The sequence below is a fragment of the Eretmochelys imbricata genome, chromosome 14, assembly GCF_965152235.1.
Source record: "Eretmochelys imbricata isolate rEreImb1 chromosome 14, rEreImb1.hap1, whole genome shotgun sequence".
Lineage (NCBI taxonomy): Eukaryota > Metazoa > Chordata > Testudines > Cheloniidae > Eretmochelys > Eretmochelys imbricata.
Genome location: NC_135585.1, coordinates 16,571,705 through 16,598,038, shown reverse-complemented (window position 1 = coordinate 16,598,038; position 26,334 = coordinate 16,571,705). Strand labels below are relative to the sequence as shown.

The following is a 26,334-nucleotide window of genomic DNA, read 5'->3' as shown; positions in this document are numbered from 1 at the left end:
TTTAAGCAACACCAAAAGCCTAGATCCAAACATTGCTGAATGTGGAGGTTTGCAAGCAAGCAGTATCCATTCTTTCGGAATGTTAGGGGTGTTTGGATTCAACCCCGCTGAGGTTTGAGCTGCAAATAGGGTCTGAACCAGTTTGGAGTTTTGATTCAATTCTGTCTCTGAAGAACTTAAACCAGAATAAATTATTTAAATCAAATGCTGCTGTTTTTTCTTTGTAGGGGTAAGAACTAAGGAGGTCAGGAAATGCAGAATGTGTGTGTTTGGGGAGCTGTTGATTCAGAGATATTCATGGGGCCCTAAGTGAAGGGGAAGGAACAGCAGGCTTTATTACACTAGCTCAGGGGTTCTCAAACTTAATTGCACCACGACCTTCTTCTGACAACAAAAATTACTACACAACCTCAGGAAGTGGTGGCCTGAGCCTGCCCAAGCCCCACTGCCCCAGGCAGGGGGGTCAAACCCCAAGGGCTTCAGCCCCAAATGGGGCCTGTAACCTGAGCCCCGCCACCCAGGGCTGAAGCCCTCAGGCTTCGACTTCAGCTCCGGGCAGTTGGGCTGGGGCTTCGGCCCCACGCCCTACCAAGTCTAATGCCAGCCCTGGTGACCCCTTACAGGTGTGGCATTGCTGCCATCCAGCCAAAGAGCTCTGGGTGTGTTCAGAATTTTAAACCATTTCATAAATAAAATGCTGTTCAGAAGGTCTGAATAAATGTACATCTTTCCTACCTTTCAAACATATACCACAGGAAATGGGCAGGGTGGAATCTAACCTAACTTGACATGCTGTCTCATTTCTAACTTCCACAGTCTCTGATCCTGATATGTTTGGTTTCAGAGTAGCAGCCGTGTTAGTCTGTATCCGATGAAGTGGGCTGTAGCCCACGAAAGCTTATGCTGAAATAAATTTGTTAGCCTCTAAGGTGCCACAAGTACTCCTGTTCTTTTTGATATGTTTGGGAGGAGAACTGGGTAAATCTGCTGCTTAAAAAACAAACAAAACCCAAGCCATTCATTGCCTCTTTTCAATCTAGTTTTACAGATTTGCTTCTGAAGCGTGATATATGTTCAGTAAAGTGTGTAAATCTCAAATTCTATGAGAGTGCGTACTGGAGGTAAGACATGCCTTGTAGCTGACGCTTCCAAGCAATGAGACTGGTAAACATGAATGTTTATATCTCATTAAGACATCCCAAGATCAGTCTGCCTCTCTCCTGACTTCTTGTTCTCGTATCGGCTGTTTGCAGCATGTGCTGCGTTTGAATAATTGTTCACAATTAGAGGCTAATGTAAATGGCTCTTCTGTAGTCACCGCAGCAGCACATGAGCCAACCAATCTGAAAATGGACGTGGTGGCTTTTCAGTTGACACATCTCCTTTTTGCTGTTTGTTTGTAAGGTGGATTCTTGCTGCAAATTAGCAGTGAGTCTGCCCACACAACGTTCACCTAATTGGGGGCATATCTTTCAAAATAACAGAACAGTTTAGCTTCCAAGTGCATGTGTGTACTGGGGGAGGGGAATTAATCACTAACAAAGTGATATGTTGGTTAAACAAAACCCTATCGTTTGTTTGAAAAAGGGTTTGGATGGAAATAATCACAAACATGGTTTGGATAAAACATGTGCAAAGCAGGCCAGTGTTTTAGCAATATTTTTTATTTATGGAGCACTCTTTCCTCCATCTCTCAAAGGTGAGTAAACCTAATTAGCTGTACTGAACAGATGAGGTAAAATATTTAAATATCTGTCCATGTTGATCTGACAATCCAACTTTTGTGTTAACAGCTTTTCTTTGACTTGTCCTAGGAGGTAGATCAGTTCGGGTGCAGTTCAAATCACTTTCTTGCTGTGCTTTGCAATGGTGTCTCGCTTATCAGATGGGCAGATGCTAGATGACTTTTTATGATCAGATTTACTCACCAAACTGAGTGCTGGAATCAGAGCAATTCAGCACAAGGGTAGAAAGCCCTTGCATAATAACTGGCTGCTTCTCTCTCTGCTCTTAAGCCAGAGTGTATGTACTTCAAAATTCTTTTTTGCTTCAGGTTGATGGATGTGCTACAAGAAAGATTTGTCCACATCCCAAGGCAGAGTGATATTTAAACCATAAAATAATAGCAAAGGTAATGAATCCAAAGAGTCAAGACTTCAGAGGCTGAAAAATTTCCCCAACTCACTCTCAAAGCTCATGGCCAGATTTTCTCTTTTACAATAAATCTTTTCTGTTGTTCCAAAAATGTTTCCTAATACAATATCTGCAGATTGTCTCCCTGCCCTTCCCCATCCAGATTTTAACTGACACTGCCAAATAAATATTACCTTCACTTCTAGATGTTGACTCAGGTATCTGAACCAGACTTGAGGCTTCCACAGCTGTGTTCTTCAGTCCCATTCAAATCAGGATACCATTACCAAATTGGCCTGGGTTTCTGGGCTAAGTAGGTGGGGTGCAGTACCGTTTCCCTGTCTTTCGGTACCGTCCGATCAGTCGTGGTTGGGATGTCTAGCCTTTTTTTCAGAATAGGTTCTTGGTAGGTTCTGCTGTTGCTGTGCCAGTGTTGAGACAGCCTTACCGTGGAAAAAAGTGCTGACCCATATACAGGTGAAATGGTGTTTCTGCCTTTATACTAACCATCTTCTTCCTGTGTCTATCTTTATAAACAGAAATGTTGTGTATATTTTTTTATCTTAGTTAAGTAACATAGTGCCATCTAGTGCTGGTCTTAAGAATTAAAGAGAACCATGATTAAAGAGAGCATGTAGGAGAGAGACGACTTCAGTTGCTCTGCTCTTTTAGGAGAACACTTGCTTCTTGAACCTGTCCCCTCCTAGCAGCAGGGCACTTGATAGGAAGAGATTCGTTAGGTCTGTTTTGATGTGGCTTGGGTGGCTAGGCAGTTGATTTCCCCTTCCTATTTTTCAAATAAAGAATAGCGCTTTCATGCTCTCGTGCTGTCACGTGTTCCCTTTGTACATGCTTGGAAGGATGGATTAGATTGGTATTGGTAAATGTCAGTAAACTTCCGTTTCGCTGTATATACACACAAACTGGTGAAAAGACATTTTCATTGATGATTGAAATATACAGATATGCAAACTAAGAAAAATGCTGCATGAGAACCTATTAAAGTTTAATTTAAGGATATTTACTTTGTGTATTTTTACATGTGATGTAGACAACTTGTGTTTTTAACAGTTATAAAACTTTAACTTTTTGAATCCCAGTGTCTTCTATCATTGAATACTTGTCTGACCCTCCCATAATTTCCTGCAACTGTGGAAATTTAAATTGCTAAAAATAAAAATGCTTACAAATATTGATGTTCTGTCAAAATTATAATTTGAAAATACATTGAATTCTGCCAAATCTGTATTATATCTTCTTCTCTCCTCCTCCCCCCCCCCACCACACACATACAGAAATGTATGAATGTGTGTATGAATTAAAATATATAAACCCATATTTGGGGATGGGGAGGCAAGACTATATATAAAAATAGCAGGTCTTCAAAAGATCCATGTTTTCCTGGAGAAGAATGAATGTTTTTATAATCCTTTTTCTCCAGGAAAGCTCGATTTCCTTGCTATAGAGCGCGGCATGTACACAGTTTATAATTAAAACTGATGCGTGAACTTTCTCTCTTCTGAGCTGCTGCTGTACAGTAGTCTGGAAAGGTTGAGAGCCCTAATGTAGAGTACTGATCAGTCTTGTTTGCCTTGCCTTTGAATAGTTGCAACTGAAAAGACCCAGAGAAAGACAGCAAAATGGTTACTGTACTATGGGTAATATGTTGATAGGAAAGACTGAGCTTGTTTAGTCTGAAGAGAAGAGGAAGAAGGGACTTGAGCAACAGATACAATTTAAACCAATCACATGCTCCACGAATTTAAAACTTCCAGATATTTCTTCATGAAATGTGGAGGTCGCCTGTCAAGCATGCCATCTAGGGAGATTAGAAAGGCTGATGGTATGGCTGGAGTTTAAAAAGATCAGTCGAAGTGACCATCCTAGAACACTGGCAGTTATGTAAGCTAAAGACAGTATTATGGAGTTAGCTATTCAAATCTGTGTTTTCATAATATCTGCTGATCAGCAGTAAGTGTTAGGATTCCCTCATCTCAATTCCCTCCCCTCTCTCCACTGCATGTTATTTCATAAATGACTCTTGGTAGGTAGGAAGTGTTATGGAGTGCATATGGAGGCAGAATACTAAACCAGGTGGGCCTATAATTTGATCTAACACAACTTGTGAGTGTTTCTTTGGGAGAATCCTTTTGCAAACTGTTACATGTCTAAAATGTAAAACACAGTTCATACTACTTTGTTGTAATTGGCATGTCTTGTGGCTTTCTTACTGAAAAATGCCTACTTCGTGATGCTGTTTTCTGTGAAACTGTCAGAAATTATAAACAGGTTCAGAGTCTGCTTCCCTAATGACTAGGGAAACTGTACTGTATTAAAGTCCATTTTTAGTGGGGATTTCATAATACAAAAAGGGAGGGAGGCAGTTGGGGTACCTAACTCCCCTGTATGCATTTTGAAAATCTCCTCTGTGGATTATCCAGTCATTATGGAATCTTTTTTTACATCTGTTAAAGAAGCCGCAAGTGGAGGCATGTTCTCTCATGTTCTCCCACAGTGCGTTTCAAGCGATGACATTTTTTGAGGTAGCTGTCCGCTGTCTCTGGGTGGGTGGGTGTTTTAAAACAACTGATCCTTGGGCACTTTGTAAATCTGTTTAATTTTAGCAGAGCTCCTTTGGAATGGGTCTGCTGGCCCTGAGCATCACCTGAAGTCTCTAGTGTGGCTCCAGGCTCAGCCACATCAGAGAACATGTTTACATCTGTCTCAGCTCTTGCCCACCTGAGGTTACGTTCCAGTGTCACCTCCTGTAAAACAGTGTTTTGCATTGTTCACTTGGCTTTCTGGCCAGCTCCTGTATGCTTTTGAATTGATTTGAAAAAAAAAATTTAAAATCCCCTTGTGCTTTAGGAGAGTCATAATGTTTGTCTGCTTTTCACTTAAACATGGAGTAAGCGCTGTCTAGTGAAAACCACTTTAGGACTTAAGTAGGGAGCTGAGCGTTCCCAGATGATGGACCCTGAGAAATAGTCAGTTGGAAGGTCCAGGATACCTTGTATTTGAGATCATTAATGCAGGATATCTCTGCCAAAGATTTTTGTGTTTAATAAAACAAACAAACAAACCCTTCCTACATCTTTAACAAGAGGCTTTCAGTTACAGTACTTTGAGATACCTGGGTGAGAGGCACTTTGTAAAAGTGTAAAGTGTTCTCTGTCCCCACTTTGCAGATTAGACAAATTACTGTGCCTCAGTTTCCTAAAATCACACTAACCCAGAGTCAGAGATGGGAACACAACTCAGATCTCCTGTTCTGTTCTGATCTCACACCTTGGGAATCAGGAAGCTGCCTCCTAGTGTCTTGTCAAACACTTAGGGCTTGCCTACACTTAAAATGCTGCAGCAGCGCAGTTGTAGGGCTTCAGTGAACTCGCTACCTATGCTGACGGGAGTGGGTTCTCCTGTCAACATGGGCAACCCACCTCCCCGAGAGGCAGTAGGTAGGTTGATGGGAGAATTCTTCTAGCACTGTCTACACTAGGGTTTTAACTGCGTCGCTCAAGGGTGTGGATTTTTCATATTCCTGAGTAATGTAGTTATACTGACCTAATTTCCTAGTCTAGACCAGACCTTAATCAGGGAGCGATCTGGAGCCTTATTCCAGGAGGGTACAATATATTTCAAATAGACTGTGGTCCTTTCAACTTCCTGATAGTAGACCAGACTTTGAGCTTCTCACCTGGAATAGGTTGCAGGTGAGCCTCAGAGTAGATATTTGTGCCCTGTAGGAATAATCTGGAGATGCCACTGCCTATAACTCATCAATCAATCAATGGGGAGCATCATTGACTCTCTTGTGTAGTTTAATAGCTCCCAGCTTGTTATAATCTTCTGACTTCAGCCCCATTGGGTTATAAGATTCCAGTTTCAGGCAGTATTTGTTCTTTCCAGTGGTCTGATTAGCTTCCCTCCATAAACCCCTTTCCCCAACTACACAACCATCCACCCCTTCAGGACATGGTGTGTTAGGAGTGAAGCTAATCTGAACCACTTCTAGGATTGTACAGAACGCTGACCCAAAACCTGTGGGCGGTTGGTGACAGGAGGATTTCTGGTTGATCCTCTTAATGTTCAAAATTATCCACAAAATTTTCAGCTCTCCCAGTTTCTCTCATAGTCATAGAGTTGAAGGGCAGAAAGGGGATTTATCATCTAATCTGACCTCCTATGTATCATCGGCCTCTAAAGCCACCTAGCACTCACTCACTAAACTCACCTTTCTCCCTTTTCCCAAATTTTTTGGCAAATGTTTCCTATATGATACAGTAGGGTCCGTGTAACACAAGTGCCTCTCTGAAGCTTATGCTCAAATAAATTTGTTAGTCTCTAAGGTGCCACAAGTACTCCTGTTCTTTTTTTCTAAAGGGAAGTAACTTAAAGTACAAAGGGGGAAAATAGAGCACATGCCATGAAATAGAACACATGCTGTATAAGTATCTCTGACATAACATTACTAGCTACGCATTATTATTAAATCCCATTGGAAACTTCTGTTTCAGTAGCTCCTGGTGCTTCAGACCAAACTTGGAATCTTCATTGTCTAACTTTATGCATTCAGACCTATGTTTCGGGCAGCTAAATAGCTGTGTTAAGCACTGAAGTGCTAATTTAGGCACCTGTATATGAATTTAAACACTTGGAAATCTAAAACAGCAGTTTAGCAGGATCAGTGTGGATTTTGGTGACTAAAGTTAGAAAATTTAAAGATTGGAAATTCAGTCCCAGTTGCTGCTCTATTTAGCATCTTTAAATTTGGATTTAGGAGTCTCATTTTAGTAGACAAATTTTGAAAACATGGCCCTTACCTCCCACCCATCTTCTTGTGTGTCAAAGATGAGAAAATTATGGATCTAAGTGAGCAAGTCACCGTAAAGACTTGCAAGGAGACCCGCTCCTCCCATATTAGCCCAAAGACACAAAACCAACGTCACTTATATTCAAGCATTGTTACCTGCCCAATTTAGGGCTCGCTCGCGCTCTCTCTCTCTCTCTCTCTTCCTTCCCCTTTGGGTACAATGCCCTTCTATGGGTTAACGGGACCTTGTCCCAATAAAGGAGCCTTTATCACACAGTAAACATTCTTTAATTGTTGTTAAATGCATGTACAAGTTTATCAGCAGAATACACACACACCAAGCATCTAATGCTCACCACTCCTAATAGAGCAGACAGATGTCTCTCAATGTCCAGTCAGGATCCGATCTTGTCCGGGGTTGTGGCTTCCACAGTCTTTGGTCTTGAGCTGTATCCCAGAGTTAAGTTCCTACAAGCTTGTTTCCTGTCCCTCATTATATAGTTAACATGAAATTTCCCTTATCTATGCCATAACCAATTATTTTACTCAAAGCATAGCTATGCAAAAACACTAGCCACTCATTTTCACTATATGAAAATTCACATGCCTAAGACTGCCTACTCATTAGCATTTGCGGTTTTCAAAGTTAGCAAAAACTTCTCAAGGTCTACTTATCTTTGTTTCATTAGTGGAATACATTTGCACCAGCAAAACCATATACTTTTTATTATTGGGAAGAAGCTGCAGAAACTCGATGATAACTTGTGCATTCTCTCCCATTCTCATGACATTATGAATATATATCTATCCCTGTTCGTAATGCTGCAGCTGATATTTTTCTATCTGTCTGTCAAGGCCGAATTCTCCTGACTCTGTAGTTTTTTGTTTTCAACTTATGGTGGCTAAACATAAAAGATGGCTGCAGGTTATATTAAGTCCATACACAAGAAGGCTGTGGGTCATGTCAAGGCCAGGCCTCTCGTTCTAGCATTTGGTGACATCCACACACTTTAGAATAGTGATGTCTGAAGTAAGATAGATTGGGGCGGGGGGGGGGGGAATAGCTTTTTTTGGAGGGGAGGTTGGAAGAAAGGGGTGGAATGGATGTGCTTCAGTGGATTCTGGAATCCCATTAAGGATTTTTTTGGAAGGGCAGCAGATTGAGGAAGGAGGGTATTTATTTGCTATCCCTGTAGCACCTCGCCAGCAGGGAGAAGAGGGTTAATTACATTGAATAGCTTCACAGCCGGCTGTCAGAGTAGCTGCCTACTTGGGAAGGAAGCACTGCTTCTAGCACAACCCCTTTGGAAAAAGCTTGGCTTTCATGAATTTTTAACTGCGGAAGAGGCATCGTGTTTGGGGGATGGAGTTAATTGAAAAGTGGGGCAAGAGAGAGTTGGAGGATGGGGGTAAGGGGACTGAAAAAATGAACAAGGCAGATTCAGGTCCTCGTTCCCTGGTGTTATCAGGGAGAGCGCTGCAATACTTCATTACCTGTTGCTGCAGTAGACTCTTTCCCAAATCTTCGTTGCTAACTTGATTTTTTTTCTCTTCCCTAGCCTTGGAACTACAGGTTTCCATGGCAACTTCAGAGGTGCTGAGTATATGATACCCCTTAAAAATAGAAATGCAACATGGGGATGGTTGGCTATTTTCAACTGGGGCAGTGACCTGGAGAGACATCCAGAGGAAGCACATTAGTTTTTAATTTTTGATATGGGTACAACATGTTGATTTGTTAAGGTCTGCATTCCGTGCAGGAAACCCTGTTTGGAGGAGACTAAAACCATGGACATTAGAGCTAGGAAAAGTCAACAGACAATCCAAGCTCTCTCTCCCCGGTCAGGGCAGGACTGAATAAATAAAGATGAGGACTGAAATGGATGGTGACACAATAAAGCTACTTTATCCTCACTTAGCCTCAAGCTTTTCATGGAAAAGGAGATTCTGGAACAATGGTAAATTCTAAGTGTAACTGATTCTTTCTCTCCTCTTCTTTCATTTCACTAACAATGAAAGCTTATCATCCCCCCTGCTCCCCTGCACAAAATGTACTTGTCCACCCTTTCTTTAGGTGTCTGAGCAAGATTTACATGTATTTAGCAAGAGTGCTTGAAACTGATCTTTTAAAGGCCATGACACAAGATGATGGTGTAGGGGTGGTGCAAAGCACCAGGCCATGTGAGAGGAAGGAGAAATAAATAGAGATAGCCATCAGGCCAGTGCAAGTCAGAATTGGCTTACTAGCATTCTTGTTGATAATATCATTTACTCAATTTCACTTCAGACCAAACTAATAGAAATAGTTGCAGTAAGATAAAAGTCGGATGGGAAGAACTGATTCACTCATCTAGCCCATCACCATGCCAGACAGAACGTAACTGTTCATATTTTCTAGAGTTTCTGCTAAAAGCAGGCAGTCTCTGCTTTGTTTTTCAGGTGTGGGAGGAAAATGCCTTGCATTTTCTTTTTATGAAAGGCTGCCATCTGCCCTTAGGTTCTAAAAAGGATCTTTCTTATTCTCTTCTCACTGCTGCTCCTCCATGTTAACATTTATATTGCCAGAGTTAATTCTCATTGCATATAATAAAATATGCATACTCAGACACTAACTAGTGGGTATAATCAAGACTGGTTATTTTCTCCCCACCTTTTTATTGCAGCACACTCCTGTTCTGGTCATATCTGCTAACTACATATTATGTTTGTGTTACCTGAATTTTTTTGCTGGTGAAAGGTGATGGACAGCCTTGGAGGCTGGAGTCTCAGCTTGGGTTGCGTACAGGGCAAGTTGCCTTCTTATTGTCATCCCTGCTAGTTTCCAAACTCCTAAATTGGAGAGCATCTCTGTAAGGGTAATTCAATCTCCAGGACCCATTTGGTCAGTGGCTCCTCTCCTCTGAGCCTACAAGAGGTGTAGCTGTGGTGCCTTTTTGTGATGTGGGTGCCCGTCCATTAGTAGCTGAAAAGAAACAATTCACTTCCCATAGGATACATTTGTTCTTAATACTGTTGCTTGTTTCTCCAGGTTAAGCTTGTTCTCTATCTTGCAAATCTCACTTCATCCTGAGCAGAGAACAGACTATTATCATATGTGACAGTGTTGCCTGCTTATCCTGAAAACTTGCTTTGCAGCTGCCACTCTTCATGGTTGTCTTTTTTTTTTTTTTCCCCCCCATGCAGAAATACTTTTCACTTTATCCCTGTGGAAACTGTGAAGTTAAAATATCCCATCACTGCCCCAAGGGGCGAAAAGGCAAATGTCATGTATTTGTGTATATATGTGTGCATGTATTTTCCCCTGTATTTTGATTAGATAACAAGTGACCACTTAGACTCCTCCTCCTTCCCCCCCCACCCCCCCAAAAAAAAAATCTGTGGAGAAAAAAGAAAAGGAATACTTGTGGCACCTTAGAGACTAACCAATTTATTTGAGCATGAGCTTTCGTGAGCTACAGCTCACTTCATCGGATGCATACTGTGGAAACTGCAGAAAACATTATATATACACAGAGACCATGAAACAATACCTCCTCCCACCCCACTCTCCTGCTGGTAATAGCTTATCTAAAGTGATCATCAAGTTGGGCCATTTCCAGCACAAATCCAGGTTTTCTCCCCCCCCCCCCCCCCCCCCCCAAACTCACTCTCCTGCTGGTAATAGCCCATCCAAAGTGACAGCTCTCTACACAATGTGCATGGTAATCAAGGTGGGCCATGTCCAGCACAAATCCAGGCACACACACACAAACTCACTCTCCTGCTGGCAATAGCTCATCCAAACTGACCACTCTCCAAGTTTAAATCCAAGTTTAACCAGAACGTCTGGGGGGGCGTGTAGGAGAAAACAAGGGGAAATAGGCTACCTTGCATAATGACTTAGCCACTCCCAGTCTCTATTTAAGCCTAAATTGATTGTATCCAATTTGCAAATGAATTCCAATTCAGCAGTTTCTCGCTGGAGTCTGGATTTGAAGTTTTTTTGTTTTAAGATAGCAACCTTCATGTCTATTTCCACCTTGATTATCATGCACATTGTAGGGAGATTTCAGAGTAACAGCCGTGTTAGTCTGTATTCGCAAAAAGAAAAGGAGTACTTGTGGCACCTTTGGATGAGCTATTGCCAGCAGGAGAGTGAGTGAGTGTGTGTGTGTGTGTGTGTGTGTCCCCGGGAAAAAGGGGGGGGTGGGTGAGAGAGCCTGGATTTGTGCTGGACATGGCCCACCTTGATTACCACGCACATTGTAGGGAGAGTGGTCACTTTGGATGAGCTATTACCAGCAGGAGAGTGAGTTTGTGTGTGTATGGGGGTGGGGGGGTGAGAGAACCTGGATTTGTGCTGGAAATGTCCCACCTTGATTATCATGCACATTGTGTAGAGAGTTGTCACTTTGGATGGGCTATTACCAGCAGGAGAGTGAGTTTGTGTGTTGGGGGGCGGAGGATGAGAAACCTGGATTTGTGCTGGAAATGGCCCAACTTGATGATCACTTTAGATAAGCTATTACCAGCAGGAGAGTGGGGTGGGAGGAGGTATTGTTTCATGGTCTCTGTGTATATATAATGTCTTCTGCAGTTTCCACAGTATGCATCCGATAAAGTGAGCTGTAGCTCATGAAAGCTCATGCTCAAATAAATTGGTTAGTCTCTAAGGTGCCACAAGTACTCCTTTTCTTTTTGCGAATATAGACTAACACGGCTGTTACTCTGAAATCTGTGGAGAAAGTGTCTCATTCTGGTGGTGAAATTCCAAGCATAACCAAAGTACTAGCTTGAAAATTTAGTTATATTCAAAATGTAGACACTTGTTGATTTTAAGCATATGAGAGTGTGTCCTATTTCAGAGAACTCTCTGAGGACTTGTATCGCTGTTTTGTATAAAATAAACACACAGGTTATATTGTTTGAGTACCAACAGAGCTAGTTGTTCAAAAAACAATCTCAATAGCATTTCTGTTAAGGAAAGATTTGCCATTTATGGCTTCAGAATAGATTGCTACTTTACCTGACACAATTCTTGGCACTTGTGACTATTCTGAATCATCCAAACAAATTGCTCTGCTTTGATCTGTAACATAGAGGGTGGCTGTCTGAGAGGAAATCTCATTAGCTTTAATGAGTTAAGTGGTTAAATCCCCATGTATCACAGTGAGAATTTAACCCTAGCATATCCAGAATAGTCTACAAAGACCAGTAGGTACTTTTTTAGAAGTTGTGCATATAGTAACAACTCAGGTTTTAAAACTGGAATAAATTGTTTCATAAATATCAGCTGTTAACTTGCTGCTAAAAGTAAGTGATTAAATGATTTGTATTCCTCCCACCCTATTGTCAGAAAGAAGGGCAAAGTGTTATCAGACCTGGAAAGAGATGTTGCAAACTAACATTTCTCTGCTAAAATTAGGATGGTGCCTTTTTGGCTGTGGATTTGCTGCAAAGCTCAAAGTCAGGTATATTACACAATGCTGAGTGCTGTCAATCTGGGACAAAGCATCTGATTAGTGGAAAGACATGGCTGAATGCCACAGCTACTCAAGAATAGCAAAGCCAGGTGCCTATTCAAGGAATTGCGATTTCAGGTTCCTACCGGCATTATCAAGGCATGTGACTTGAATGCAGAAACCTCATCACGGTATTGATTTTCAAAGAGAAATATAGCAAATGGGATGTAGGTTTAAAAGTACTGTAAATATTTTGTTACATAGTTTTAACTGCGGGGCCTGTACTTCAGTTGAAGACAGCATTGGTCTGCTCGGCACAAACAGAGGAGGAGAAGGAGAGGAAACTTGAGTGAGTTGAATATTGGATATTCACGAAAAGGCACCCTATTTTTAATCTTTTTTTCTTTGATTTGGTTTTCTCTGGGATTTGGTAGCCTTCCGTGTAATGGCAGATTTTCTAAATATTATGATAGGATATCGGGTGCTGGAATCTTGCATGCAGATGTAGCACTGGTTTGCTCACTCATCCTGGCAACCAAACCAGGTGAATCTTATTGGCTGCACTAGAGACATATAAAATCGTTGAGTTTTGCTTAGGGCAGAGAGTTTTAGAATCCGGGACAGAGACAAGCTGCAGACAGCACCTCTAGAGCATTGCATTATAGGAAGGCTCTGAAGATGAGGCTGTTTTTGTTTAAGTTAACAGTGAAGAAAAATCCCAGGAAAGGGTATATATTCAGGCCACTTTGTTCATGAGTTTGTGTGTGTAAACTGTTAGGAGCAGGCTGGGAACAATATTTGTTTACAACTTTTTATTGTAATAAGTTTCTGAAACGTTTAAGTTCAGTCACTCTTGCTTGACATAACATCCTGTCACCATTAGGGATCTATCAGACACTATATTTATAACAAAGAAGTGTGATTTAGTAAGTAATGTTTAATTTATGTTATGGTGTTTTTCAACACCAGTGTCATTGCAATTAAATTATTCTAATGCATGTTAAAATATAAGCGTAAATGGTACACTTTGAATAACAGAATAAGTTAATTCTTTAGGATATCAGAGTGCAGTTTATGGTTGAGTATTTATTGGAATGTAAACACTGTAATTACCTGTGGTTTATTGTTAAAATAACTATGTACTTGTAGTACCTTTTCACTGAAGAATTTCTAACTGCTTTACAAAACTTAACCCTCACTACTCCTGAGAGTTTGGGGGAGGAGATGGAGGAAATATCACCAACAGGCATAAGAAATTAACATGCTCAAAGATATACAGTGGTAGAGCGTTCTGACTCCCAGTCCCATTTTAACCATTCAACTCATTATAGTTAATTGTGTGTGTTACTTTATGGGTTTTCAGTAAAATATGACCGTACATAGTAGGATGTTTGGTTCCAGCACTTGCCCTTAGATTACAAGTTTCTGACTAAATCGCTAATCCAAACCTCAGGCTGCAGCTTGGATTTCCACCAAATGCCAATGAAGCAGTATTGAATTTTGGGATAGAGATTGATGGGGAAAAGCAGTTCATAGCTTCCAAGGTCAGAAGGGACCATTTGTCTGACCGCCTGTATAATTTAAGCCATAGAACATCCCAAAATAATTCCTTGAGCATATATTTTTAGAAAAACATCCAGTCTTGATTTTAAAGTTTTCCGTGAAAGGGAATCCACAATAACCCTTGGCAAAAACAACAAGGAGTCTGGTGGCACCTTAAAGACTAACAGATTTATTTGGGCATAAGCTTTCATGGGTAAAAAACCCCCACTTCTCCACGAAAGCTTATGCCCAAATATATCTGTTAGTCTTTAAGGACTCTTCATTGTTTTTGTGGATACAGACTAACACGGCTACCCCTCTGATACTTGGAACCCTTGGCAAGTTTTTTCCAGTGTTTTGATAGATGATGCAGTGTTAAAAGTTTGTCTTGAGAGTAAGATGCTAATCAGTAGTTCTATCCTCAATTCTTGTAGATCCCAGAACACTTGTCCAAAAGGGCTGTAATGGTATTTAACACATTTTCAGGGATGAAAATGCTGTACAGACAATAGTTAACATGCCTTTGCAACACCTCTGGAAACTACGTTGGTATTCCCATGTTTAACTGAGATTGTGATCTGTCTAAGGCTGCATTAGATCATTGGCAGAACTGGGGTTAGAATTCAGAAGTACCTGTCTCTTACTACTGCATTTTAGTCCGCCAAACCACGTTGCCTCATCCCCTCCCTGCCTCAGTTCAGTGAGTTCTGATGCCCAAGGCTGTGTGTGAACTATTGCTGAGCATGTAATGGTTGTTCAGCTACTCCATTTGCTGCCACAGTCGCTTTGGAAGTAATTTCTAACTCATTACTGTAAAGTGCTTTGAGAAGTTTGAAGGGGGATATACATGAACAAATCTTAGCCTCTGCTTTTAATGGTGTGTTCTGATACAAGAATTTTGTCTTGCCTGGACGATGGGACTGCTGAGTGAAACAGAAGGCATAAACAATGTCTCGTATATTGTAGATGATAACTTCTTAAAAATTTTTTGCTGCAGGACTAGAGAATCTCTGCACTTGACTGGTTTTAAGGGGAGTGTGTGCTGTGATGGGAAAGCACAATAACACAAATCACGTCCCTAGCTAGTTAAGATGTGGCTTTCCAAGAGCTGCACAAGATGCTCTTGGCTAAATGGGATTACCACAGAGTTTTGGGGTATTGTGTGTGATGCTTAACTGGTTAGATGAATAGTACAAGACAAAGGAAAACTAGCCTTTGTGATCCACTTTCACCTGTATCACCACACACACCGCCCTCTACCACAGGATACTGAAATGTGGATTGGGAGAGCCAGGAACTTAGTCAAGATTTCTGTGTCCTATTCCTGGTGTTGCAGCATAATTGATTTGCAGCAAAACTATGGACAGATCACTTAATTGCCATGTTTCAGAGCTACAAAATGGGTATAATGCCTGCCTTGAAAGGTGCTGAGAGGGTTAATCCAGTGCCTATAAAAGCACTTTGCAAGCCTCTGCTGAAATGCTCTATATTCCAGAAGCATGAAGTATTAACAGCTAAATAGACCATTTCACTCACTTTGTCCTAGTTTTTCATCAAACGTCATCTGAGGTCACTAAACCTGGTCTCTTTTTTTTCCTCTTTTCTCCTAGCTGAAGCTTGAGGATCGCTCGGTGGTCCCTCGGGATGTGGTCAGACACATGAGCTCAAATGTAAGTGCTGCTTTTAAAAGATCATGATACTGCTGCATGGATATCTAAGACTGGCCAAAACACCTAAGTTGAAGTCAGACACACCCAGAAAGCATCCAACAGCTTCATTTTTTAGTCTATTAACAGATAGCAAACTATGGTTAGAAATGCAGTATCAGTCATAGTGCGTAACTGGAAGAGATGGAAGCCTCTTGAGTAGGTGAGGCTGATAATCTCACATAATTGAACAAAAAGCTTGCCTATCCTCTGAACTTTAAATTTGAAGGACGAGTCTCCCTGCACCCGTAATGGTGAAACATCCCACATAGTTCATAACAATGGCCATACTGGGTAAGACCAAAGATCCAGCAAGCCCAGTATTCTGTCTCTGGCAGTGGCTTCAGAAGGAATGAACAGAACAGGGCAATTTATCAAGTGATCCATCCTCTGTCGTCCAGTCCCAGCTTCTGGCAGTTGGAGATGTAGGGACAGCTAGGGCATGGGGTTGCGTCCCATCTTGGCTAATAGGCTTTGACAGACCTGTTCTTCATGAACTTATCTAATTCTTTTTTGAACCCCAGTTATACTCTTGGTCTTCACAACTTCCCCTGGCAACAAGTTCCACAGGGTGACTGTGCATTGTGTGAAGAAATACTTCCTTTTGTTTGTTTTAAACCTGCTGTCTGTTATTCTCATCGGGTGACCCCTTAGTTCTTGTGTTACGTAAAAGGGTAAATAATACTTCCTTATGCACTTCCTCCACACTGTTTGTGATTTGATAGACCTCTATCAGATCCCTCCTTAGTCATCTCTTTTCTAAAATGAACGGTTCCAGGCGAGGTCTACACTACACATTTATTTCCATATAGCACGTCACTCGGGTGTGAAAAATCCGAACCCCTGAACAACGTAGTTATACCCACGTTAACCCCCACATGCACAGCACCGTGTTGGTGAGAGAGCTCCTGTCAACATAGCTACCGCCTCTCTGAGGTGGAGTTATTAAGCCGATGAGAGAGCTCTCTTCCATCAGCTTAGAGCGTCTTCATTAGAAGTACTACAGTGGTGCAGCTGCGATGAAGTTTGTAGTGTACACCTGCCCCCAGACTTTTTAATCTCTCCTTATACGGAAGCTGTTCCGTACCCCTAATAGTTTTTGTTGCCCTTCTCTGCACCTGTTCCATTTCTGATTTTTCTTTTTTTGTGATGAGGTGACCAAAACTGCACGCAGTATTCAAGGTGTGGGCATGCCATGGATTTCTATAGTGGCATTATATTTCTGTCTTATCTATCTCTTTCTTAATGGTTCTTAACATTCTGTTGGCTTTTTTTGACTGCTGCTGCACACTGAGTGGATGTTTTCAGGGAATTATCCATAGTGACTCCAAGATCTTTTTCTTGAGTGATAACAGCTAATGTACACCCCCCATCATTTTGTATGTATACTTGGGGAATTGTTTTCCAAAGTGCGTTACTTTATTACTTATCAGCATTGAATTTAACCTGCCATTTTGTTGCCCAGTCACCCAGTTTTGTGAGATCCCTTTGTGACTCTTCACAGTCAGCTTTGGACTTAACTATCTTGAGTAATATAGTATTGTCTGCACATTTTTCCATCTCACTTATGAATATGTTGAACAGCACTGGTCCCAGTACAGATCCCTGGGGGAACCCTGCTATTTACCTCTCTCCATTGTGAAAAATTACCATTTATTCCTACTCTTTTGTTTCCTATCTTTTAACCAGTTACTGATCCATGAGAGGACCTTCCCTCTTATTCCTGTGACTGCTTACTTTGCTTAAGAGCCTTTGGTGACGCACCTTGTCAAAGGCTTTCTGAAAGTCCAGCTACACTATATCCACTGGATCACTCTTGGTCACATGCTTGTTGACTCCTTCAGAGAATTCTGATAGATTGGTGAGGCATGATTTCCCTTTACAAAGCCATATTGACGTTTCCCCAGCATATTGTGTTTATCTATGTGTCTGATTTTGTTCTTTACTATAGTTTCAACCAATTGGCCTAGTGCTGAAGTTAAGTTTACTAGGCTATAATTACCAGGATCACCTCTGAAGCCTTTTTTAAAAAATCAGCATTATATTAGCTACCCTCCAGTCATCTGGTACAGAGGCTGATTTAAGCAATAGGTTACCTACCATGGTTAGTAGTTCTGCAATTTCATATTGGAGTTCCTTCAGAACCCTTGGGCGAATACCATCTGGTCCTGGTGACTTATTACTGATTGCTTTATCGCTTTCCTCCAAAACCACCTCTACTGAAGCCTCAGTCTGGGACAGTTCCTCAGATTTGTCACCTAAAAAGAATGGCTCAGGCATGGGGATCTCCCCCATAACTTCTGCAGTGAACACTGATTCAAAGAAATCATGTAGCTTCTCTGCAACAGCCTGGTCTCTCTCAAGTGCTCTCTTAGCACCTTGATCGTCAAGTGGCCACTCTGACTGTTTGGCAGGTATCCTGCTTCTGCTTTACTTAACAAAAAGGTTGCTGTCCGTTTTTGTGTGCTTGGCTAGTTGCTCTTCAGATTCTTTCTTGGTCTGCCTTATACTTTTACACTTGACTTGCCAGAGTTTATGGTCCTTTCTATTTTCCTCTCTAGAATTTGATTTCCAATTTTAATGGATGCCTTTTTGCTTCTAACCACCTCTTTTACTCTGTTGTTTAGCCATGGTGGTATTTGTCTGGTCCTCTTGTTTTTGTTTTTTAATTTGCACTATACACTTAGTTTGAGCCTCTGTTTATGGTATTTTTAAATAATATCCATGCCACTTGCAGGCATTTCACCCTTGTGATTGTTTCTTTACATTTGCGTTTAACTAGCTTCCTCTTTTTTATGTAGTTCCCCTCTTTGAAGTTAAATGCAACCATGGTGGGTTTCTCTGCCATTTTTCCCCCTACAAGGATGTTAAATTTAATTACATTATGGTCACTATTACCAAGCATTTCAGCTCTGTGCACATCTTGGGCCCGATCCTGTGTTTCATTTAGGACTAAATCAAGAACTACCTCTCCCATTGTGGGTTGCAGGACAAGCTGCTCCAAGAAGCAATCATTTAATGTGTCTAGAAATTTTATCTCTGCATTCCGTCCTGAGGAGACACATACCCAATCAATATGAGGATAGTTGAAATCCCCCATTATTATTGCATTTTCTGCTTTTGTGGGCTCTTCAATCTTGAGCATTTCATAGTCACTGTTCTGGTCGTGTGGTCAGTAATCTATTCCTACTGCTAAACTCTTATTGTTCAAGCATGGAATTTCTATCCATAGAGATTCTACGGTAAAATTTGATTCATTTAAGATTTTGTTCTTTGACTTTAGGCTTTCTTTCACATATGGTGCCACTCCCACACCAGTGCAACCTAGTCTGTCATTCCTATGTATTTTGTACCCTGATATTACCATGTCCCATTGATTATCCTCATTCTACCAAGTTTTCATGATGCCTATTACATCAATTTCCTCATTTAATGCCAGGTACTCTAGTTCACCCATCTTAATATTTAGACTTCTAGCATTTGTATATAAGCACTTGTACGTTTTGTCAGTGTTCAGTGGTTTGCCTTCATGCGTTATATTTAAGTGGGACTCTTTTACGCTCGCCCATGGGGCGGCGGTGAAGGTGGTGCAGAATGCTTTTTGGAAGCAGCAGTTCGCTCGACACTTTGCCTTTACACCCACCTTGGTATGTGCTGGAGCATTAATTAGAGACTGTGCCATAGGAGCTGACCCAGCATTGGAGCAACATAAGAGCTCCCAATACCATGTTGAGGGCAAGGGGTGTGGCTCTTGCTTCTGGTGTCTGGACTTCAAAGGTTGGTGGGTTTTTTGTTGTGAGTGGGGGATGGGGCAAAGGTGAAGTGGGAGTCCCACACTGTATGAGGTTGGTACCAGAGGCTCTTCCATTTTCCCTGCTCACCTGAAGCTGGGTTGGTTGGCTGTCTCATCTGCACATAGTTTCTTGCTTTTAAACCTGTATATATCCTGCCTTTTCACATTCTGGGCACAGAATTCCCGAGCAATGTGCCCGTGGATTTAGCTCAAGTCTTGTCCATCACATGCAACACTCCTGCTGTTTTGCAAGGGAAGACTTGTTTCATTATAAAGTTTAAGTCCATACAGTAGTTCCACATACTGGTTGAATCACCTCTCTAGGTACTGCAACTGAGCCTAGCCAAATTAAAATTCATCCTGTGCCTGGTACCTTTTTACAAGACTAGCAGAGTCCTCATTGGAGACATATTACCGTAAAACTCTTTCATGACCCCAGCATTTAGCATGCCCATATACATGTAAAATATTCTCTTTATCCATTGGAAGTAAAATTTCCAAGGTCTAGTGTAGCAGTTGCAATGGAAACAGAGTTTTGTGGTGCAGTTAGCATAACTTCCCATATTCCTGAATGGGAAGAAGTGTCTCTTGAGAGATCTTTCAAAATAGATCTCCAGTGAGTGCTCTCTGTACATCTGACCTCGGAAAACAGGTGTGAAAACTCCATGGGCTCTTGAGGCAAGACGTAGCTAAAAGTGTCCAGTATAGCCAATTCAGCAGAATGGAGCTGGTGCTTAAACAGCAGACCACAAGCTTTCCTCTTCCCCAATGTTGTTTTAAGTCCTAGTTGCTATGTTGTAGAATGTTACAGCATTAGCACTCAATCGGAGATGTGTGGATTTGATTGCATGAGGGGAATATCAAGGATGTTCAATATCTGTCCTCAAATGAAGCCATATGATCTCTTTAGGAATTTAGCTAGCCTGGCAGTATTTTGCAGTTGCAAACTCCGTCCCTACTTATTCTGACGTGTATTTTCTCCCAACTTCCTCTCCAATGTCAGACCCACTGGTGGTACGGTGAGATAGACAGCTGGCCACTAACTTTATCACAAGTGGTATGACCTGTATGTGTAATAAAGGGGCGATTAAGGACGCATTCCAGTACCTGGCAGTAAATGGGCACTGTTGCATTTCATTTTTACTCTGAGGGACACTCACTGACAAGTTTTCCTTTTGTTTACCCTCCGTTGCCTTTCTTTTACTGTCTTCCTAGAAGGTTGAAATGATTTGTTTCTACTGGTATTTCTTCTCTTCTCCCCCTCCCTCCCTTGGCAAATGTTTTCTGTCCTTTCACACTTTCCTTTTTGAATGAGCTGAGGATAATATGCTGTCTCACTTATTTCATGTGTGTGCTAATGTGTGATGTCTTACTGTGCCAGAATTGCTATCTTGCACACTGTCACCTCAGGTGTAGATCTGAGCATTTAACTACCTGCCATCACTCGATCCTTTCCAATATGTGGCTGGTCTTAATTTTTCATTGATGGCATGGTGTGGTTTAAAAAAAAAATGCAACCAACACAAGTCATTTTCTTCTCTTCCTAGCCTTTCATATGGCTGTGTTTTGGATGGGACGGTGAACTGGACAAATGAAAGCTTCCCCATCCCAAACTTGGGCATTTCTCTGGCATGATATGTGCTGTGGGGACAACGATGGATGGACAGGAATGTGTTCATTGCAACAAAGGGTGCTTGACTCATCTAGTGCTCAGGACTCAATTAAGCTGTGATTGATCGTATGCTAACGGGCACGGTGCTGGATTTCCAGTTCCATCCATTCATCACTGGCTCATGAGAAATTGATTTTAGAACGGAACAGTGAAATCTTGACTCTCCATTTTCCTGTGACCTTCCCCTTTATCTTGAATAGAATAGAACAGGGCACAGTTCCACCTGACTGAGGCTGACCGTGTGGAGGCTTCGGGGAAATCTATAGTTAAAACCCTGTATTATTGCACAAGACATATGCTGGCTCGGTCTCACTTTGAAAATGAATCACTCGGCCCCATTCTAACCTGGTGGAATGAATCAGCAGGAAAAGTTGTAGCCAGCAGGTTCTGCTCCTCAAGGATTAGTGTCTCTGTAACTGTGCCTTAGTGGGTCACAACTGAGGATGCCAAATTCAGGACAAACTGCTAGAAATAGGACAAACACAACCCAAAACTGGTGGTTATTCTTTTCTAAAGTATACCAAAGCAGCCATAAAAGTAAAGTCCTGTTTCACCACACTGGCTAACAAGAAAACATAAAGGCAGTTTCTTCAGGCATTCCAGTTCTTATATCACCACCAAGAAAACTGGATTCAGGGATGAGTGGTTCTTTACAACCAGTTTCAGCAGGCTCTTCTGATCCCAAAGCACCAGCCACACACCCAGGTCAATATATAACTTCGCTCTTACCCAAAAATAATGCTGGTGCCAATCCTTTAGTATCTAAAATCTAAAGGTTTATTCATAAAAAGAAAGAGGCTACAGTTGAAATTGGTTAAAGGAATCAATTACATATAGTAATGGCAAAGTTCTTGGTTCAGGCTTGTAGCAGTGATGGAATAAACTGCTGGCTTAAGTCAAGTCTCTGGAATACATCCACCGCTTGGATGGGTCATTCAGTCCTTTGTTCAGAGCTTCAGTTTGTAGCAAAGTTCCTCCAGAGGTAAGAAGCAGGATTGAAGACAAAATGGAGGGGTTTCCAGGGCCTTTTATAGCTTTTGCAATGTGGAGGGCATCCCATTGTTCTCACTGTGGAAAATTACAGCAACAAGATGGAGTTTGGGTCACGTGGGCAAGTCCTATGTCCATCATTTTGCCTGGTCACAGTAGGAAATTCCATTAAGTGTAGATGGGCATCTCCCATGGTCCATTGTCAGTTAAATGTTCTTTTGATGGGCCACTCCATTTGAATAGTCCCTCCAAGATGTACTGGCTAGCTACCTTGTGGCATTACCCCAAGAGCAAACAGTTGAAATCCAAGTATAAAGCCAATACTTATAACTTCAAATACAAAAACGATACATGCGTACAGATAGCATAATCATGACTAGCAAATCATAACCTTATCATAGACACCTCACTTGACAATCTTTGTACAATATTTGCTGCAGATATAGAACAGTGTTTGCAACAATGATCTATATGGTCATATTTTAATCAGATAACGTCACAGTCTCGTAATAAAATAAGTTAAGAACATCCAAGTAATTGGAGGGGAGGCACTGAGGAAGGGTGGCACAGATGGGGTGTCCTGGGGTGTAACCCCTGCATGTTCTCCAAAGTCACTCTCTCTCCCATACAATCATTTAGAGCCCTGCTTCTGAGCACCTGTCCAAGGGGAGGGACAAGCTGAACTAAGCCACACAGTGATTTAAAACGAGATCTGTAGATGACAGAATATGAAGGTTCCGAAGTGGGCCACCTTCAAATCTCTTATCTGCTAAAGCAAGGGGGCTTGCCCAGTTGGAGACTTGGTCTCTCATAACCCTAGGCCAGTGTGGACTGGAAGCGCTATGGGGGATGCATATTCACTTTAGATTAGCAGGAGCTTCCTGCTGACTGACCCAAGAACCATGACTGACTCCGAAAGGAGTCTCCACCAGAGAGGGGCTTGGGAAGAGGGGAATGGAAAACTGGAGCAGATAAGTGTAATAGAGTGGGAAACTGGGGGAACCTCCTGGCTTGTCCTTGGCTGGAATTGTGTATGGAGAAATCCCAATTGAAAATACAAATTAAAAATTGAACAACTTGTTTTGAAGACACTTGTTTCTGTAATTTCTCTGCATCCAATGCAGCAGCAGCTTTTTGCCTCATCTCAGCAGAGCCGAGCAATAAGGTTGAGCCTACCTCTGTAACAAGCTCAGCACAAGACGGCTGCTAAGCAATCTCCACGCTTCATCTGCTGATCCTCTGTTCTTTCAATAGCAGTGTTAGTCATGAGACCCCTGGAAATAGGCAGGGAGCAGAGGCAGGGGATTAGGGCACATAGCCAGACACTGGCAGGCTTGCTGTATAATGCAGAGTCCCTGCTCTATACCACAGAGGCTGTCTTTCCTGTTCAGTATTTTAATGTGATGTGCCTTGGAAAGCTTTGGTCAGTGAGTGGGAAATGGACATGGTATGAGACAGACTAAACCAGCAGAGAATTCTCTGAACTACTTATGACGTGATTATTTTTTGGTGAGTGGCAGATAAATGCAAGTGCAGTGAAGGCATTTCTATGTCACCTATTGATAAGATGTTGAGTGTACTATTGTGCCTTTTCCATTAGAAATGAAGAACGGGGGAGGGGGACCCCGAGATCATTTGGTAGAAATTGCAGCCTCTAGAACATAATGCTTTGTTGGCTCCTAGAACTCTCCTAGCACTCACTGTCTGATGCACAAAAATCATATCTCCTGAGATGAGTGAAATTCTGAAATGTTCATCATAAACCAACATTTTCAGGTTCTTTTACCTGGAATTACGAAGTAAAAACTAGAAATAAAAGTATTAAATGATAAGGAACAATATCATGGGGTTTATCAAATCTAAGACCATTCTGGGGCAGACCAGGGGCAAGTGGTCGCATGCAAAGTAATGAGCCACTGCAGTTGACTTCCTAAAGGTGAGACTTGCTGTCCAGGTCTTGTTTGTCCTGTGGCTTGAAGTAAGCTAGCAGCTGCTGTCTGGGAAAATAGTTGAGCACGGCTCTGGCAAAGCTATGCTTAAGTCTTTGAATGCAGTTGTTGACAGCAGGGTTTCCCTGTCTATGGTAGTCAGGGTTTTTTGTTTCAGAGCTGTGCTATTCCAATCAAACTACAGAGCCCTACATTACTGAGTAATGCTGGCACCATTATGCTAGGGAGAAGAGCAGAGATGTGCTGTTGCCAACACACATTATAGGGGTGGGGGTAAATGAGCTTCCCTCCCTTGATCCCCCTCTTCTTGGCTGTCTGGAGGAGAACAGATGAATGATTTCTCTCCCTGCATCTCACTGCCTCAAGCCCTGTATTCTGCCTAGGAAGGATGAAGGGAATCCAGACAGCTCTGGTTCATTTGCTGAGCAATCTATTCAGATATTATCCTGGACAGTCCCCGTCTGTATTTGTGAAGGTCCTTCCTATGACTGGCTGTCCCTGAGACCAGGCAGAGTGAATTGAGCACCAAAAAACGTGTGGATTTTTAAAAAGCTGCATGTGGCTCTAGATGCAGGGCTTGAGTAAATAAATATGTTAGAAAGGACAGAATGTTTATGTGGAATGAGCTAGCTCATTCAGTACTTGTACAGTGTCAGCTCTTCAAAGTGTGCGTTCTTATTTCCATTAATAGTAGACCTTGATGTTTGAGATCAGGACAGCTACTGAAGCCAATGAGAGCAATGCATTCTCCACGCCATCCCTTAGTCCGGTTTTGTAATGGACTATGGTCATGAACATATAAAACTATTGATTGTGTCAGGAGGGCAGAGTAGCTGCCAGAGTCTGCTACCAGAATGTTTGGGTTAGCTTCTCTTCCTTGGAGAGCTAAACCGTGTTTGTGAAATGTGTACGTGTTACTGTAGAACCCTTTCTAAAGGCTCACGTCTAAAGCTCAGCTTTTTTTAACTGAAGATTTGATCATTGGTCCCCACTAAAAAGTGAGCGACGGTAGATGATGTTTTTTGTTTGGACCAACAAGTAAGTTGTTCGGCTTGAAATCTTGTGACTTAATACATTTGGTCCAGTGAAAGATGCCAGCTTCTCTACTGCACTGGCTGCCAGCTGTAGGGTGAAGACAAATAGGTAAAGTGTGTTGAATAGGAAACTCTCAGAGTAAAAAGGCAACAAACTGTTTTATAGCTTCTTGGCATCTGGCACTCATGCTCTGCCCTCTGTTTGGAGCTTTACCTGTGGGAGGAAATCCTGTGGAGTCGTAGTGAATTGTTCCGTTGAGCGTGACAGTAACAGGACACCATTTATCTGGGAGCCAAGCTACAGGGGACTCAAGTGCTAAACTGGTGAACAAGCAGCAGCTGTTTTACGTTGCCAGCTGAACGAGCTATCTCCTTACACAAGCAGAGGCAGGAATTCATAAGTTGCTGCAGCAACAGCCAGTTAAAATTATCACTGGGAAGAAGGGGTTTTTTAACCTAACACATACCCCCCCCGCACCCAATCCTTGACTTCAGACTGCTTTACATTTCTGGGTGCAGTGATCCCTCCAGAACAGGGTTATTGGGGGAAGTTTGCACTGCTTCTGTCAGTGCTGTCTGCTCTGAGGATAAATAGAGGGTTTCACCCATCCAGGGCTGTCAGTTCTGCACCTTTCACCTGCGTGCAGTTGACCTATCACTTGAGAATTTTCCCCGGTTACTGACCCTTTTCCCCCACTCCCTCTCTCTTTGCATTTTCAGGACAGCCAGTGCGGGACTGTAATCGATGTAAACATAGAGTGTGCTGTGAAACTGGTAGGAACCAACTGTATCCTCTATCCTGTCAACAGCAAAGACCTACAGCATATCTGGGTGAGAACACAGCCACAATCCTTCTCCTCTCCTCCCAGGGGTGCTAGGGGTTTGGTACCTCGCAGGGATGGTGGTGTACCCCAGGCAAGCAGCGCCACTTGCAAGATGGACACTTCAGTGTTTTGTTGTACACCTGTGACTTGGCTTTATTCTAAATCTACCAGAAATGTCCTTACTGCCGGAGGAAAGTGTAGCATCCAACCCCTTCCCTCCTGTGTTTCTGATCATACTGCTAGATCCCATTAGACTGAGAAGACTGTCAGTATCAAATGGTCTGAGACGCTTCTGCGTTGTGATTAGCTGATGGGATCACCTGACCCTGGCAGTCCCATGACAATGACACAGTCCTAAGCTGCAACACATAGTTACTATATCAACAGGTTACAGAAATGTTTAAAAGAGCAAATCTTTTTTTTTGGTCCGGCTGAAG

General features: G+C 42.1%; 1 protein-coding gene across 1 annotated transcript in view; it reads left to right on the top strand.

Annotated features, from left to right (window-relative positions):
- UBE2O (ubiquitin conjugating enzyme E2 O) overlaps positions 1-26,334 on the top strand; it is a 92,012-nt gene that overhangs the window by 35,835 nt on the left and 29,843 nt on the right. Inside the window, exons 2-3 of the mRNA XM_077834350.1 lie at positions 15,540-15,599; positions 25,794-25,904. Coding sequence (XP_077690476.1) covers positions 15,540-15,599; positions 25,794-25,904 — 171 coding nt within the window. The remainder of the gene's footprint in view (positions 1-15,539; positions 15,600-25,793; positions 25,905-26,334) is intronic.